Raw genomic sequence first — 19791 nt, forward strand, 5'->3', positions numbered from 1 at the left:
CCCCCCCCCCCCCCCCTGTTCTTTTTAAGCAAGGGGGAAAATCGTGCTACATATATTTTTAGTAAAAACTATGAAAATCTTATTTTTGTCGAAAAAGGCGCAAGATATGAATAGTATTTTATATTTCAAACTTGGTCCTTTTCCTAAAATATATAAAATTAGGATAGATCACAATTTCGCATTATTTGCGTACAGTTCCCCCACTATGGCTTCCCCTCACTCAGCAGAACTGCTACCGCCGAGCCTTGTCAGCGGGAATCCTTTGTATCTAATGAGGACTAAAATGCGAAATAGAAAATTTTAAAAATAAATCTCATGTTAGTTCACAAATATAATAATTGAAACTTGCAAATTATAGCGATTCCAGCAATAGGTTATTAGGCTTAAAAAGTTGAAAAGTAAAGAATAAATGTTCAAGTTTATATAAAATTTTGCAGTTATTTTTTTCCAAATCGACTGTAGTAGCTTTAATTTATTGGTGCGATATTTTACGTAACTTGGGGAAATTGCGGCAGCTAAAATTTGGCCAGATTTGAAAACTTATTAACTAACATCATAAAACTAGTTTCTTTTCCAAACAATCGCATTTTTAAAAATTACCCTTACATAATTTTGCACTTTCAGTGTAAAAATATAGATAGTCTCATTCCTAGCCTAATTTATAAACTTCTTAACATATATAATAAATTGAGTTTATAGCTTAACCAATCACATTGCTCAAAATTACGCTTTTAACAGTTTGCCAAAAAGTTTGTGTTTTATACAACAAATGAATAAAATAAATAAAAATTGTACATAATATTTCCCACTATTTGTTACTTCAACTTTTGTGTATGAAAGTTAAATAAAAAATACTGTAGTTGATTTTAGTGAGACACACTGAAAATTTTTCCATAAAATTTTACATAAACTTGAACATTTATTACTTAATTTACAACTTTTGTGTCAAATAAAATATTACTGGGCTCGTTTGAATCCGCAGATTTTGAATATTATACTTGTAAATTAACAAGTGTTAAATTTAAAAAATGTTATATTCCGCGTTTTAGTTCCCATCATGTAAAAAGAACTCCCGCTGATAAGGCTCGCAGGCAGCAGTTCGGCTTTAAAATTACACCCCTTTATATTCTATATTCTCCTTTATATTTTAAAAATTTTGCCCAAAAAAATAGAAAAAATCTACTATAATAGCATTTATTTCGATGATTTACAACATTTTATTTTTATAAAAATCAATTTTTAGCTCATAAATAACTTGAGGAACGTTTTGCATGATCAAAGCCGAGGAAAATTGGTTTCATATCTGAAATTAAAGAAACATAACATTTTTGGGTTTATATCAGATCTAAAAGAAACTAATAAGTTAAATATTTTTCTTGTGCTTCTTTCTAAGATGTCATTTGGTTAATTCATACAGATTAGAAATAATTTGAATGTTCCAGCCGTGTTAAAATGATTTTTATTATCCTGAGTTTTTATTTTAAAATATAAATAAAATAAAATAAGAAATCATTGTAAAGAGAAAAAATTATTTCATTTCATTCTTTAAAGAAAAGTATTTTTTTTACAATTTTACATCAAACTGAAGCTGGATTACAATTAAATATCTTAAATATTTATTACTTGAATTAAAAATGTTTACTTTTTGATAATGCAACTGTATTAATATATAATAATATTTTAATATTTTTTAAGATTAAACAAAGTACATGTTTTCCTGTTTAGAATGCTTCCCAATTTTAATTTCTTTAGAACTAAAAATGCGAATCCAGGATTAAATATCTTAGAAAGAAATAATAGAAGAAAATTTAACTAACCAGCCCCTTTTAAGTATGATTATGTTTCAAAATATTATTTCGCTTTTCATGGAACATGCTCCTGACATTGTTACTGAAAAAGAAATAACATTTTTGTCTATTTTTATTGATGTTTTCTATATTTTTTGACAAATTTTCTAAGATATACAAGGTAAAAATCCGTTAAGGGTATAATTTTAGATATTTCAGGAACGGCAACTATTTTTGAAAGTTGACAATCAAAAAACAACAAAAAAATAATAAAAATAAGTCAAAACAAATTAAAACAGGTCTGTAGTGTATTAACAAAAATTCTAAGCTCTCATGCTAACACAATACTTTTACAAATAAATCGGCCAAATTACATTATTTTTTATCTCTGAATGCATCTTTTAAAAATTAATTTCTAATCATAACTAATGAATACAGGCTTATAATTCACAAATAATATATTTCAAACTGTATTTAATTATTATAAACAATTTATTTAATCAAAGTCAACAGCATATAAGTTTGCTAATAGAAAAAAAAAAGATTATTTTGTCTTGAATTCCTTGTAATTTTTTATTAGAATGATAATAAAAATGGTCATAACTTGAAGATTTATAAACAACTGATAACTTTATAAAAAATTGTGTAACCTATTAAGTTGCGTGGGCAGACAAATTTACATAGAAAAGTCAATGTTGGAATGAAATTGATTGAAAGATGATTTTTACTTGAAAAATTTGAATTTTCGATTGCGCAAACAATTGGTTTCGTAACGAATGTTTCGGCAAAACTAATTTGCACCATTGGATTCTACGAGAAAAATGAAATAGAGTCCATGTGTTACACAATTTGTTTCTCTGTGTAATTATTTCCGTAGAATTGAATCGTTCTATTGAAAATATTCTCAACCTAACATTAACTTTTCTACTATGTCAATTTAAATGCCCATGTAATTTAATACGTTAAAAATAGTTTATAACTTTATACGTTGTTTATAGTTTTTCAAGTTATGACAAATTTTTGTTATAAATATTCTAATAATAAATTTCAACGCTTTCTAAACAAAATAATTGTTTTCTATAAAAAACTGATATATTGTTGAGATAGTTTGAATACATTGTGCATAATAATTGAGTAATTTAATAAAAGAATATTTATGATTCCCAAGTCTGTTTTCATTAATTCTAACTTTCAATTACTTTATTTAGGAAATTCATTCAGAGATAAAAAATCATATCGTTGAAATGTACGAGTTTAGCGTTGTATTTGTAAAAGTAATCCTAATCTCAAAAATAAATAAGAAAATGTCTTCCTTACGTTTATAAGAAAATTAATGCAAAGTATTTCTAAACAAAAAAATCTTAAATCAATCAAGAAACATATCTTGCGGATAAATTTGTCTGCATAAATTTATTTTCGGACCACTGTGCTACGCAAGGATGTGAGGATAATAATTAGCGCATGAGCATTGCGAAATATAGTTATTTTGCACACCAATGGGGAAAGTTGCACATACGGATTTTATAGGTAAGGAACTTTGCACCCCGGCAAAGTTTCGAGGTTATATTGTAGGGTTCTTACTCTCACTGTTACAGAGCAGTATTTATCTTGCAACTTTTTCGGACGTTCGTTGCAAAAAGTAACGTGTGCTAAACGTGTGTACAGGTAATTGCTGGCTCGTGTGACTTTAGCATTCACCTTGAACTTTTCGCACTTGTATACGTTTTCGATTTAACTTCCTTACTTCGCACTCACTTCACAATCACTTTACACTTACTCCCTTACTTTGCACTCTGTTTGAACTCTCTCTACACTTACTTCTTACTTCGCACTCACTTTACACTTACATTCTTACTTCGTACTCACTTGGCACTTACTTTACACTTACTTCCTTACTTCGCACTCACTTTACACTTACTTCCTTACTTTGCACTCACTTTACACTTATATTCTCACTTCGTACTCACTTCGCACTCACTTTACACTTACCTCCTTACTTCGCACTCACTTTACGCTTACCTCCTTACTTCACACTCACTTTACACTTAGTTCCTTACTTCGCACTCACTTGACACTTACTTCCTTACTTCTCGCTCACTTTACGCTTACATTCTTAGTTCGCACTCACTTTACACTTACTTCCTGACTTCGCACTCACTTTACACTTAGTTGCTCACTTTTCACTCACTCTACACTCACTTCCTTACTTCGCACTCACTTTACACTTACATTCTTAATTCGTACTCACTTCGCACTCACTTTACACTTACCTCCTTACTTCGCACTCACTTTACGCTTACCTCCTTACTTCGCACTCACTTTACACTTACTTCCTGACTTCACAATCACTTTACACTTACTTCATGACTTCGCACTCACGTTACACTTAGTCCCTTACTTCGCACTTACTTTACACTTACTTCCTTACTTCGTACTCACTTTACACTTACAATTCTTACTTCATAATAACTTCGCTCACACTTTACACTTACTTTCTGACTACGCACTAACTTTACACGTACTCCTAAGCAATCACCTGTTTTCCTCACTTGTATCACAAACGGGTATTTCGTAGTTTTGACTCAATAAAAGAATTGATACATATCAAAGACAAAACATTATCAAGTGAATTAGTAGTTTCCCACTACAAATTAGCAGGTATATTTACTAAAGCAATTGGTAAACAATTCCGCATTATTTCATTAGTAGAAAGTTACTAATTCAGATTAAGAGCGTGAGATCTCCTATCGGAGGTTTTGTTTTAGGTCCTCTTGAGGTAATCTCTTTAGCTTAATATATTCGATAGCATGTTTTATGCGCAATCGAGATTCGGTTAGGGATATTTTGACTCTCTTTGCACGTAGAAGACAAGGAGTAAATTATTTCTCCTCTTTCACCTTACATCCTCTGTAGAAGTGAATGATGAGGGGTGGTCGGTGAATCGTTTGGGAGGGGGTGGTTCACCACGATATGCTTTGAACAAGGTATCAAGATTCCTTGAAGCAAGATATATTACACTAGGGGCTTGGTGCTACGCCATAGATTTAAATAAACATCGTCTCACCTCGGAAGTGGTGGAAATTCGACGGAACTCCTTCGAGACGTGTAATAAATAATTCACAGTTGGTTCAAACTTACTTATAAGCCACTACATACTGCAGTCCTAACGTTTGATAATTTATTTCACATTCGTGCTTTGGTCCATTTGTTAATATTAGCTTTCTGCATTTTGGTAAACTAGTGACTCTTAGAATATGAGTTTACTGTTCACAATCCTCTACAGACTATTTCTCGGAAAATTTTGAAATTTATATTTACAACTTCTCAGTATAAAATTTTAAAGTTTATCAAACTCTTGGATTTTTCCTTTTAGTTTGGTGTGCAGTAATATACCAAAAAATATAGTGACAAAATTAGCAACTTCAAGAATACGATTTTTGATCTAAAACAAAATCGCCCAAATAAACTCGATTAGAACAAATGCCAGTATGTATTTATTATTCTGATGGCATTAGTGACGAAAAATTATCACAATTTAAAAACGGGTTTCTATAACCGCCTTCAAATTCATCTGGCCTAACGGCGTCGACACCTGCACTTTTTGAATAAAGTTTCGAACTTTAATTTTAAGGGAGATTCTGATAGAAAATTCAAATGGGCATCTTTTTCTTCTGTAAAAAAGCTGCAGCTTTACCGTTTTAAAATAAACTGTACTTTCAGGTAGAACGTTTTTTGTCAATGAAAAAATAAAATTATTTTCATTTTTATAAGTGTGCTAGTAATTTAAAAATTTTCTTCGCAGAATAAACTGAACATTTCTGTTCAATGACTCTTCGTTGTCATATTTGGTGATATGACAAAAAATATTTGGCCAATGCCTGCTTGAAGTGATATTTTTCAAATTAATAAAAAATGATATTTATTCAAACGATTTCTATGAAAAAATGGAAAATTTGTTCTTTTATCTATGAATAGTCTCGTTTTTTAACGAATTAACTAAAAATGTCATACGAATGATTTCTGGATGTCATATTTTACCAATTGACAGCAAATGCTAATTATATGAATAATTCTTAGAATCAAATACTTATTTTTACGTTTTATCTATAAAAAGGCTCATTTTTCGGAATAATTAGTGAACTTTTAGTGCAAATCAGTACCGTATTTCTAGCTACTTTAATCACTGAAATTTATCAGTGACTCTTTACTAAAATTACAGTAGTTTTTCACTAATTTCATAATAGAAAATTTTAAGGGAATCTGTATTATCATCAGTGATAGTTACCATCGATCAGTGTAGCTAACTCTTCAAATAATAGAAAATACTAAACATCATTTCTTCCTAGCTGGAAAATAAATTTTAAAACTTTGTTAATTACTTTTTGTCTTAAAAAACATCTACTCACTTCACTCCACTGCAAGTCAAACCTGAGGACTTCCGATCTCCGGTTGGATGCTTTTCCAATTAAGCTGTTAGAAAGATCGAAAGAAGAACCCTTTTTCAGAAATACGCGCTTTCTCCAGCCTGGTGTTTCGGACCGAAACTCGAAAGTTCTGTGGTTCGATCTAGTCAGTAATTAAGTTAAGTATTTCTGTTATTTGAAGAGTTAACTTCATCGATAGTATCGATTTCTATTTCCATGGATTGTGGAATGCTATCTACACTGACCGTTGGTAACTACCTCCGATGATAAAACAGATTCCCTTAAATTACTCGTGTCAAGAATGTAATACCTGATTTGATATAGCGTAAATTTCTGAAAAAGAATTCTTCTTTCGATCTTTCTAATCAGATTTCAGTGAATAATCTTTGCATTTTTCAATGACAATCCGCAAAAGTACGCTAAGAATTATTAAATAGTAACTGAATTTTTCGTCATTATTCACTGATTTCTCAGTAGAAAAAGTTGCTAAAATTTCAGTGGTGCATAGTGAAAACTTAAGTTATCTTTTTACTGTGTAATCAATAAAAAATATCTGAAAATTTCCATGAATATTCACTGATTACCAGTGGATTTTCACTTATTTAAACGTTGTAAATTGAATTACTAATTCTCCCTAAATCAGATTTAGAGATTTATGAGAAGCCTTGCGAAATAGATGCGAAATTTAAACGAATTCTTCCAGCGTCCATAAGCTTGGGTATAGGTTACAATAATGAATTTGATTTTTTTTTTAGCGAAACTTGAAGCAAGTATAATCTTGTAAGATTTAAGGTGTGCATTAGGGGGGTCTAATATGGACATCCATTGAATGTCGCGCACCATACGAGTCCCAGAAACGACCTCTATTTTTCTTCTGTCATTTTCCTTGCGCATGCACTGGTTATACTTTATAGTCTATATATGTATATAGGAAATTTGTTCCTGTGACACAGCATTTCTTTCGCCATATGTATTGCCTTACCGCAAACGCTCGTTTTCCCATCGCTTAAATTTCTACCAGCATATTTTTTATGTGCCATATGCCTTTCCTGATCTGTTATGAAAATATCTCTTCATATACGCTATGATATATTTCCACTCTTATATTTTTATATCTGAATGCTCATGATAGAAAGAGATAGATAAAATTTATTTCATTTTATTCTCTTTCTCAATCTAAATACAGGTCTACATTTTTTAATACCGTCTTTTCTATCGCATTTTATTATTTTTTATCGCATTTTATTCTTTATATATCCACGCTAATCTTTTTCTACATCTCTTTCAATCTAAATCCCCGTACATCTTTTTCAATCTTATCTTCTTTATCTTATTCTACCCTATACTGTGTCTTTTAACTTCTATCTTTTTCTATCTCTTTGTAAATCTGAATTGCCGTCTAGCTTTTTCAATCTCCTCTGCTTTATATTATCCTATTCTATGTCTTTTAACGTCTATCCTTTTCTGTCTCTTTGTTACTCTAAATTCACGTCTATCTTTTTCAATCAACTTTCTTTATCTTACCTATCTTTCATCTAAACACGTCAAACTTTTTCTATCGCTTTGCCAATCTAAATTTATTTATATCTTTATCGACATTCTCTTTCCTATCACAACGTATCATACATACATCAACGTTTATCTTTTTCTATAATTTTTTCACTTTAATGTTCCGTGTCTCATTTTTTATCCTCTATTTTTTATCCTATCCTATTTTCTATCTATTTTCTATCCTCCATCTATCCACGTCAATATTTTTCTATCTCTCTGTCAATCTAAATTTCCATCTATCTTCTCTATATCATTGTATCCTACATCTATCAATGTTTATCTTTTTCTATCATTTTGTCAATCTAAATTCGCGTTTATCTTTTTCAGTACCCTTTTCTCGATATCATCATGTCCTTGGTCAATTCACGAAAATCTTTTCTATCTTTTTTGTCAATCTAAATTCACGTCTATCTTTTTCACTACACACTTCTCTATTTCGTCCTATCCTTGAACTATCCACGTCAATATTTTTCTATCTCTCGGTTATTCTAAATTTTCGTCTACATTTTTCTGTCTATTTTTCAATCTAATTTTCCGTCTGTCTTCAATCAACTCTTCTCTATCTCATCGTATGCTACATCTATCAATGTTTATCTTTTTCTATCATTTTGTCAATTTAAATTCGCGTTTATCTTTTTTATACCCTTTTCTCTATTTCATAATATCCTTGGTCTAATCACTTTTCTATCTTTTTGTCAATCTAAATTCACGTCTATCATTTTCAATATCCTCTTCCATATCTTATCGCATCGTACATCTATTAACGTCTATCTTTTTCATAACACACTTCTCTATTTCTTATTATCCTTCAGCTATCCACATCAATATTTTTCTATCACTCGGATATTCTACATTTTCTTCTATCTTTTTCTATCTATTTTTCAATATAAGTTCACTTCTAGCTTTTTTAATCTCTGCTTCTTTATCTTACTGTATCCTACATCTATCAACATCTAACTTGTTCTATTTCTTTTTCAATCTAACTTCGCGTTTATCTTTTTTAATATTCTCTTCTTTATCTTATCATATCCTTTGTCTATGCACGTAAATCTTTTTCTATCTCTTTGTTAATCTAAATTTTCGTCTATCATTTTCAATATCCTCTTTACTATCTCTTTTCTTACTTTTTTAAAATAACTTTCCGATCGATTCCCAGATTTCGAGCGATAGACTAAGAGCTAGAAGAAGATAAAAGTCCTCGCTCACGAAAGGTAGAAAAATAGAAAGCAAATTATTGATATTAGGGATAGGAAAAAATAGCGTTTCAGAAATGCAAAGTGACATATTGCGAGGGATAGAACAATTCTATCTCTTCCTATTTTTTCTTTTTCAATCTTTCTACTTGCAGTTGGGAAAAGGTTATAGGTATCCATTTGTTTTATACTTTTCGGGTCGTAGCGATGGTAGCACGCAGTCTTAAGAACACAAATAGAAAACAATCATTTTACTTCACAAATCTATCCATTTGGAAATTATTTCGTTGGAGAAAAGTGACACCGCTCATAAAAATAAATTACATTAATTGCTCTTGTGCATTAAGAGGGGTTTTAACTTAACAATATTGATGGCAAGTGTTCTGTTAAAACAAGGAACAAAGTAAACTGCTAAAGAACAATATTATAATGGTAAAAATTCAGATATTTTTAGAAGTACAAAGTTACGTCGCCATATGGAAATCACGCATTTTTAATTTTTTATTTAAACAACGGAAATCAAGTGGCAGGGTGCATTATGACATAATCCCTTTTTGATAATTTTAGCATAAAAATGAATGCAGATTATTTAATTCAAATATATGTTTTTTACTTATTATTCAGTTCAGCAATCTGCCGAGTTTTGAACAACGAAACGGTGTCAAAATGTACTGTAACAAAATTAAACCGTAATTAATTTACATTGAACGAGACGAATTTTAAAATCTACTCAAACCTTTAGTTTTGTCATTGATCGAGAAGGTTAACATCACTGAAGTTATACTGAAAACAATATTTGTATTATAATATAAAAATAATAATTTCAAGCGAAGCAGAAGTGAAGGAACTTTCGTAAAAGTATCAGGAGGAAATATAATGTGTTTGTTTGTCCCGAACATTTTTTTGGTTCAGATAATAAAATTTGTTTACCTGTTATTATTCGAATTCATGAATTGTAATTATATTAATTTGTGTTTAATTTATTACCAAAATATTATTTTATTTTCCTAACAAATTTAGTAGTCATTTAATCTTGGGCTTCGTGATTAAGAAATACATAGGTAAACGTTTCAAAAAATCGACCTGATGGACGTTTGAATAAATCATGCTTATGAGCCTTTTTTTAGGTTTGAAAAATCACTCGTGATAAATTCAACGTGTATCCTCGTTACGGAACCACACGTCCCTGTGGGATCCTTTTTCTTTCTTTTGACTCAGACCTCTCTCAATTTATCGATATTATCTTGAACCTTTCTTTTTTCCCTCGCATTGAAGTACATCATGGATTTAATTTCAGACTGCATGTGGTCTAACACAGAGAGTGTTAAACCACGATTAAAAATATAAATATGTACATATATTTATTTATTTTATTTTCAAAGTATTATTAACTCATGAATTGTTCCCAGCAATGCGAGAATTAATTTCGTTTCTCTGAAATTTAATGAAAAGCATGTCGTAATTAGTAAGTGGTAGTAGAATTAGTTTGAGAATAATGCCGGCTTAAAAGCTGGTAAATTCACTCCATTTAATATGAATCATGTCTAGCTGTTGAATGAAAACGTTGAAAAATTGGGAAATTTATTTCTCCAGAATCAAATTTAGTGCTCAAACTTTAATTCCCTCTTGGAAGAACAATCCATTTTCTAAAATTCTAGTTTGGTAAATAATAAAGTAAAACTAGATTGTAGAGAATAATAACTAATCGGTGAGTGATAGGTCCTAATTAAAATATTTTGTATTTTAAAATATTTTTATCTTCAACTGTAAAAGATATACGCTTGTGATATGAATAATCGTCCAATAACAAAAATGAAAAGTAATGTAAAATATCGACTTTGCATATAGAAGACGCAACGAGCAACAAAAATATGTATCCCTCCATTATTCAATTTTATCTGCACCTCACCTCCATTTCTGATTCCGTTCGGCTTTATTCTACCTTTTCCTATCCATACAATGTCACGTTGTTCATTTTCTTTGTCCTGCCTCAACTAATTTCAAATCCTAGCGAACTTTATTTTTTTCCACAGTGTGGAAAAAGAACGAAAATAATAATGCATTTTACTCAACAAAGAGATGAAAAGATTCACAAAAAATAATAATACTGGTGAGCTGAGTGGATTTTTCTCTTGGCATTCGTTATAATTTGTATATGAAACCAAGAATCAGTTTTACATTTATAGTGAAATTTATTTAAAATGTAATTATTTTAGATAAATCAAATTAAAACCATACCCACAGCTATCATTTAACAAATTCATATTAAAACTTATTTTAAATATTTTTTAGTATAATTTGTTTGTATTTTCCTTTTTGAAGGGAGTTTACATTTGAAATTTGAATAACGAAGTAAACTTTTTTCTCGGAGGCAAGCTTGGGTTTGGCATTTTAAAAGAAACCCCTGAGCGTTGAATATGATTAAAATTAATTAGAATGGGCGATGTAATTCGGTCGTTTCGCCTAGAAATTAAATCAGTACTTGCCTTTCCAGACGATGCTTTTTCAAATGGATTAAGCTTAACATTTTGCTTTGGCATAATTTCAGGAATGTCCTGGAGAACCGAAGGATTTCCGTGCTGAGCAGTGCGCAGACTTCAACAGCAAACCATTTAAGGGTGTTCATTTTGAGTAAGCAATATTATGTTATATAAAAATAAACAATTTTAAATTATTTATAATTCAATTTATTTTGCTCTTATCTTAGATACTTAATCAGTAAATTGAGCTGATTATTCAGTGTCTTATACTTTTCACTGACTAATATAATATATCGTTTTATAATTATCCCATTTTTAACTATTGTTTCGGTACAAATAGAGCTGGAAAAGCGGCTCTTTGTAAACTGTTAACGATTCCTTAAAATAATCTTCAATTTTTAGATGTATTATTTTTAAGTCTCAGGCATTTTTACAAAAAATCGATAACATCTGTATTGATTAATTTTTATTTGCTTCAAATGTTTCAATCTTTTTGCGTTCGACTTCAAACTTTTTCAATGCGAAGCGACTCAACATTTTATTTTTCCGAATTATCAATTAGAAATTCTAAAGGATTCAAATAAAAAATTGTTTTAATTTAAACTTTTGTGTTAATTTTGAAAATTTAATTTAATATTGAACTTAACATTAACTCGCATTTAAATTTCAAATGATCAAATTACATATAATTGAAAACCTTATTAACTATAATATTATTCATTCTTCCTCCATTCACAACTTTTTCATTTAATTTCTTTTCTTATTTTATCAAATTAATAATCCATGGACCGATTGTGATTAATTGATTGCATTGGTTGTTCCAAATTTTGCTATTTAAATATATTTAACATTTAATTTTGAATTCATGCATTTTTTTAATTTAGCGAGTGTTGAATACTTGAATACGTTTAATTTGGAAATTGTATTTTTACTGTCCTAAGTCTAAATTCATTAAATATTCCATTATTAACCATTTTCAGTTAACAAATTGCATCTTTCTAGTGGGAAATTATTAAAGTTCAAACTTTTTAATTAAAAAATTTCTAAATTACAAGGAGCTGATCAATTTTTTATTTTTCAAACCTTTCAAATATGAACTCCTTAATGTTTATTGTCTTCAGTTTATAAATTATATAATAACAGATCAACTTCAAACTTGGTAAATACTTTAGATTTCAATTATTTAAAGTATTTCTAATTTTTCAATTTCTAAAGATATACATTCGTTTGAAAATTTAGAAATTTTTTTATTATTTCCTTTAGAGAATGTTGAATTCCTAAATGTATTTATTTCAAAGCTACTATAAGCTTGGAATAAACATATTTAATTTAAAATGTCTATAACTTCAATACATTGCATTCAGAATGCTTAAAATTTGAAACTCACTATGGAAAACTTCCTTAATTAAGAGACAAAGTTCCAAAAATCTCATTCTTTAACATCGTATCAGGTATCCGGGTAATGGTTTCCCTTAAGCCCCTATAATGAAAAACTAACAAAGAATTTTGGGCACTAGTGATCGAAGAGTTTTTATCGGCTGTTTTTTTAAGTTTCCTTATCACCGATTTCAATAAAAATATGAAATATGCAAGTAATTAATCTTTTAAAAAGTCTTTTGTCGAGATCTACAACTATTGCTTACGATTATTTTTTTTCTAAATTAAAAAAAAGAAAATTAATAAAACAATTCAGCCATACAAATTTCGATATCATTTGCATAAAAAATCGTTTTGTAGTTTTTTATAGGAGTAAAAGAGAAGCTTTTTATACAAAGACCTAGATTAAATTTGAGATGAGGTTTTGGAATTTTATCGTAATTAAGTACCCCAAAATGATTTTTAAAGCATAATTTCATTTATTGATATGACTTTTTTTCACAGTTGGATTCCTTACACAGGAGGTCCTAACAAGTGTGACTTAAACTGTATGCCACGCGGAGAAAGATTTTTCTACAGGCATAAACCCAGTGTTATAGACGGTACATTATGTGACATTGAGAAAAATGATATTTGCGTGGAGGGCCAGTGCATGGTGAGAAAAAATTTCAATTTATAAACAAAGAATCTTTCTAAAATTGTTTATTAATGCTAGGCATTATTCAATAAATTAACATTCGAAGGGTCCCGGAGCATAAGGGAGTAAGTGGCAAATTTCAGAAATGCGTTTTATTTGCTCTAACTACAGTGAAACTCTTCTATATCGCCGATTTCGGGGCTGACGGTGGGTGGGAACTAACTCATTATAGCCCGCTCCGCTTTTGTTTGTTCATACCTGAATGCTCACCTGAGTGACAACCGCAGATCCCGCGCATCCCGCGCAGCTCCTTTTACACCTACCTGCGGCGCGGCGTCAATTCTCGGAAGGGCTATAGAAGGGAGGGCTATTAAAGGGACTCACTGTAATTATTTTGGCCTATCTATTGTCTCTGTAGAAGATTCGGGTGCAGTTTGATTGGGTGGGTCAATATCCGTATTTTGGTTTTGTTCTTTAAAGTAAATACTCCTCTTTTCGTGTTATTTTTAAGATTCAATAGAGCTATGTAATAGATTGAAAGTAATTTCTTGTTTTTTGTTGTTTTTTTTTTTTTTTATAAAAAAGCCATGTTACTCTTTGTGTGTCAATATTTTGGGTTTTGAGGATGCCTCACACCATTGACGAGGGTTTTTTTCGGAGGTGGCTACTTGTTTAAAGAATGTTCCTTTCATGGCTCGATATAGAGTTAATAGCTTCAAAATACTTTAGTGTATTTTTTTTCTTTTAATTAAGAAATAAAAAGGTATGCAGCTTTTTCTATGTCAATCGCCACGTTTCTTGGGATTCGCCATTCTTCGCTCAAAAAAATGTCTAGTTAAATTATCCAGAATTCTGGTTCAATATGCCATTACTGTTTTTTCTCGTTAAAGCAATCAGAATTATGATTGCTGTAATTAGAATTTCTGGTTAATTTAACCAGAATTCGGGTTACTCTAATAAAAAAAAAAATAATAATAATGAGGGCAAGTTTAACTGCTTTTTTTGAAGCGTTCCTTTTGCGATTCGATAGAGCTAAGTAATGGCTCAGAAAACTTCTTTAGTCTAAAAGAAATTAAATTCTCTAAATTTACAGTTTTTTGTGTCTTCTGTGCAATCCCAGTTTTGCACTTACGCCCTTTTGTCTCGAAATCTTTCATTTATATCTAGTACTTAATTTCTCAAGGAAAATTAAACTCAAAATTTAAAATAAAAAAATTTTAAATTAAATTATGTCTAATTTTATTGTCAGCCTGTTGGATGCGACATGGTACTGGGCAGTGACGCCAAAGAAGATGCTTGCAGAATTTGTAATGGTAATGGAACCGATTGTAATACAGTGAAGGGCCTGTTCGACGCAGATGATTTGCAAGCAGGTGAGTTCGTCCTCTCGCATGTCACGAAGATTTTTTCAGTTATTTTAAACTGATATTGTTTTGAAGATTATATTTTATTTCACATTGCTATTTTAGAATCTGTCTAGAAGATATCACCCTCGAAACAAAATGATATCCTAAAAATATTCCAGGATTTCCATGGTCTATTCCAAGCCTATGCGAAAAAGTTATATAGATCCGAGTAAAAATGCTTCGACTTGAGTTCGACTTGGTTATGTCTTGAATTCCTCTCCAAGACATCGATATCTGGCTGCGTCTCAAAACTGAGTCGAGACATAGGCCTTCGTCTTTCTTTTATGGCCAAGACAGGTGAAACGGCGTTTACTTGTCTTAAGTCGAGCCTTGTCTTGGCTGAGATTATCGAACCTTTTTTGGCTCATAAATGAGATTAAAATTGATGAATGAAAAATTTGTAATTATTAAATTAGTTATTTTTAATTTAAAAATTCAGAATCAGTGGATCCGAACAATTATAACCCTTAAAAATTTTCTTCAAAAAAATAAAAATTGTAACTTTCTAGAAGGATCTCCTAAGCCGTTAGAAATACGTAAAAACAAACAAAATTTTCGGTATCATCGTCAAACAAGTATAATACAAATAAAAATCTATAAATAAGTTGATTTAATATGTATATTGTATAAAAATATACAAGTTTGTTTAACCATTAACAAAGATTAGCTTTTATGACTGTTAGAAATAACCTTTTTGTTAGGGTAGGTATACGCTCAGAGTTATAAACCGCATGTGTTGGAGTCATAAAAATACGATTAAAGAGATAAATTTATGCCTTAAAGACATAAAAACTTGTCCTCAAGACATAAATTGAAGTCTGGCTCCTTCTCAAAACTGAGACATGCTCAAGTCGACCTTTTCAACTTCAGCATGTCTTCATTGGGGGCAATTCAAGTCGAACTCAAGTCGAAGCTTTTTTATTCGGGGAGTTTGTATATAGTAGACAAAACACTGATATATTTTATTTGTTTTACACAGAAAAAATCTATGGAACAAAAAAATATAATTTTCTTCTTCACAATATATAAGCTATATATAACTTTTTCTCCTGTGTGGTATACATTAAATTTTTTTAATGGAATCCAATATTCCTGGAATGCATATTAATTAAAACATGTAAAATATAAAAAATGAGTGCCGAAAGTTATTTTTATAGCCACCTACAGACTTCTTACAATAAAAAACTAGTCACTTTCTGAAAATTTAAGAGTCGGCTGTTTTTGCATCTATAACCTCTAAATTTCGCAGTTTTAAGATCACACTTTTCACTATGAGCATGAAGGAGTAATGAGTTGTTACGACAAAAAAGTAATAATTCGGCACGAATATTCGAGACATTTTTTACTTTTGTAAGAGCGTTACTTATTATTACGCAATAGTTTTGGCACACAGAGAGCATTGATTAAAATTTACCTGGAAGTGACTTTAGGGAAGTCTCTACTATTATTGTACTTTATAATTTTAGACTCTGTGGTGCAGTCGAGGCCTGGTCGCCAGGTTCCTTTTTTTAATGCCTGGCGGTACTAAACTATTTTCTTTTCACACGGAAAATTTTTACAGTTGGGGGCCATCCATAGATTACGTTATCAATTATTTTTGAGTTTTTTACATCCCCCCCCCCCTCCCTTCGAAAGTAACCTAGCTGATGGCTTAAGACGGATTTTACGTTTATAAATTCTTTTAAATACAATTATTGCAGTTAACATATTCAATTTAACACGAAACCTTTTGAATTACTAAGATTTGTTATTATTATTACACCATTAATCCATTTCCCTTTCGGGGTAGGCGTGACTCACTCGGTAGGGGAAAGGAGTAGTGTGTGGAAGGGATAGCAAATTTTCAGATTGATCCAGAATTCTCGATATGTAAATAACACGTTCATTTCGCAACACTGCTCTGACCCAGGTTGCTGATCAATCTCTCTAGCAATCACCCCAAGCGAAGAACCTCACGAAGCCGTCACGTAAGGTTCCCCACTTGGGTCCATTAGTGGCCAAGGTCTTTTGTTTCAGGCGTCATTCACTCTACTGACATAAAGCCGAAATATATTGCATTTTCAACAAAATTGTTGAATTTTCAAGCAAAAAAAGATTTTTTACCCAAAGAACGGAATTTTCAATACAAAAAGATGAATGTTCAAAAGAATTATTAATTTTTAACCAAAAAATTGCAATTGCAACCATATAGACGAACTTTTGAGTAAAGAAGACGAGTTATCCAAAGAATAGTTAATTTTTATCAAATAAGAAATAATATAATATGTCAAATATGTTAAATCCAGAAGGATGAATCTATAACACCATAGTTGAATTTTTGACAAAAAATAATAACTTTAAAAAAATTGTTTAATTTTCCAAAAATAATTAAATTTATGAGAGAAATATTTTATTTCTTACCAAATAGTTAAATTTTTAGCTTACAGAGATGCATTTTCAATGACATGGTTGAATTTTCAAACAAAAAACATTAAAGGTCAATCAAATATTTGAAGTTTTATCACAAAAAAGACCAATTTTCTAAGAAACAGTTGAATTTTCATTTAAAAAGTTCATGTTTAACCAGGAAAGAGACTTCTTTACCATGAAATATAAATGCAAGAAAAGAGTAAAGTCTTTAAGCTAAAAGTCGAATTTTTTAGAAAACAAGGACTCTTAAATCGAAAAAAATGAATTTTAACAAAAAAGTTAATTTTAAATTGAAAAAGATGAGTCTTTATTGAAATCGTCGACTTTTCAACCAAAAAGTTGCACTTAAAAAAACAAGAATTATTTTGTATTAAAAAACGACTTTTCAACAAAATAAATAAATTTGCTACCAATAGTTCAATTTCATACTAAATACATAGTTGAATAAAAAAAAATCAGAATTATTTTATACCAAAAAAGAAAACTTTAACAAAATACATTAATTTTCTACCAGATAATGGAATTTTTCAATTATACAATATACAGAATAAAATTTCAACCAAAAATGGAATATTTACATTTTTAGATGAAAACCCTAAATTGGAAAAATAACTTTGGATATAAAAAAAGATTATTATTTTATTAAAAAATACAAATTTTAAACACATACAATATATAGGATAAAGCTTTAAGCGAACATAAAATAGTGATATTTTCAGATACAAAAATTATAATTTGTTACAAAAAAAAAGATTATTTAACAAAGTTTGTTGAATTTTCAAACAGAAAGATAAATTTTCGACCAAGATAATTAATTTTTTACCAAGAATTATGAATTTTCAACAAAATACATGAATTTTCAACAAAATTTTTTCATTTTAAAGTCAAAAAGACTAATTGTCTACAAAAAAATTGGATTTTCAACCCAAAAATATGATTTTCAACTAGATAGGTTAATTATCCACCAAAGTATTGAATTTTTAAGTCAAAAGGACTATTTTTTGTATAAAAAAGTAAAATTTTTAAGATAAAAGTTCATCTCAAAGCAAATTGTTGAATTTTCAACTACAATTATGAATCCTTAATGAAAAAAATAATAATTTCTTTATAAAGTAGTTGAATTTTAAGTCAAATAGTCGATTTTTCAACAAAAACATATTTATTCTCAACGAAACATGTTACAGTTGATGTTTAAACCAAACAATTTCAGTTTTATCCAAAAAGGATACAGTTTCAACCAAGAAAATTAAATTTCTACTAGGAAAGACGAATTTTCAACAAATTACATGAATTTTCAATCAACAAATTGAACTTTCAACTGAATTAAAAGAGTTTTAACGAAATAATTAAATTTTTAACGTCGAAAAATAAATTCTTAACCCCAAATGAAATAGTTTACTTGTCAGTTTACAAATTTCTTTTACAACCAAATATAAAACAAATTTTCATCAAAATAGTTTTTCAAACCAAAAAGTCTTTAACCAAAAAAATGGATTTTCGACAAATTTATGTTTTTGATAAGCAAAAATGTCTTTTTAACAATAGTTGCATATTCAATAGAATCATAATATTTCAACCAAATAATAAAATTTTTAACAAAACGAGATTAATTCCGAAGTAGAAATATAATGGTGTCTTCTTGATTTAAAGAATTAACTTTCACCCAAAGAGATAGTTAAATATTCGTATTGCCCCCCCATCCTCTCAAACTACTAACGGAGTTTATCGAAATTATACCCTGGCCACTTTTTGTAAGGACTGCACCACTGGTCAAAATATGTAACAGAAATACAAATGGCAATTTTTTCAACAGGTTACGTCGACATTCTATTAATCCCAGAAGGAGCAACGAACATTCTTGTAAGAGAAATACAACCATCGAATAATTATTTAGGTATATAATTTTATAAATGTCCCTATACAAAAAATATACTCTAGGTATTTTTAATAATTTAAGAACGAATTATAAATATTATAATAAATAATTGACAAGCAAATTGTGACTTTAGCTATTAGAAACACAAGTGGACACTATTACTTAAACGGAAACTGGAGAATAGACTTCCCTCGAAGTTTAAGGTTCGCCGGTACAATTTTCCACTATGCTCGTGACCCCCAAGGTTTCTCTGCACCTGACACAATTACAGCTCTGGGACCAACGACCGAACCAATTTACGTCGTGGTAAGTAGCTGAAAATTCTCGCCACTTTATGTTAATTTTATTAGGGAATGATGAGAGAGTGGAAATGAAAAATTCTATTTTCAGTTGCTCTATCAAGATAGAAATGTTGGAGTAAATTACGAATACAGCATTCCGAGCAAAATCTCTCAACAAGGTGACCCTGACGGCTACAATTGGATAGCAGATGAATTTTCTGCATGCAGTTCAACTTGTGGAGGAGGTATAAGAATTTGAAAGCATGTATTGAAATCATTATATGAGCGATTGCCAAGAAATTACCATTTTAGACAATAAGATTTTCAAAAAGAAAACATTTTTCGAGCCGCTTAAGATATTTATTTTATA

At 29.9% G+C, this 19791-nt stretch overlaps 1 protein-coding gene across 5 annotated transcripts in view; it reads left to right on the forward strand.

The window, feature by feature from the left end:
• The window catches only part of LOC117172726 (papilin), a 303999-nt gene that overhangs the window by 223847 nt on the left and 60361 nt on the right, over nucleotides 1-19791 (forward strand). For all 5 annotated transcript variants that reach the window (XM_033360885.1, XM_033360889.1, XM_033360887.1 and 2 more), the window contains exons 5-10: nucleotides 11504-11586; nucleotides 13317-13467; nucleotides 14699-14822; nucleotides 19078-19158; nucleotides 19274-19446; nucleotides 19531-19666. In XM_033360885.1, the coding sequence (XP_033216776.1) occupies nucleotides 11504-11586; nucleotides 13317-13467; nucleotides 14699-14822; nucleotides 19078-19158; nucleotides 19274-19446; nucleotides 19531-19666 (748 nt within the window). The remainder of the gene's footprint in view (nucleotides 1-11503; nucleotides 11587-13316; nucleotides 13468-14698; nucleotides 14823-19077; nucleotides 19159-19273; nucleotides 19447-19530; nucleotides 19667-19791) is intronic.

Source organism: Belonocnema kinseyi, chromosome 5 (assembly GCF_010883055.1).
Source record: "Belonocnema kinseyi isolate 2016_QV_RU_SX_M_011 chromosome 5, B_treatae_v1, whole genome shotgun sequence".
NCBI classification, from domain to species: Eukaryota; Metazoa; Arthropoda; class Insecta; order Hymenoptera; family Cynipidae; genus Belonocnema; species Belonocnema kinseyi.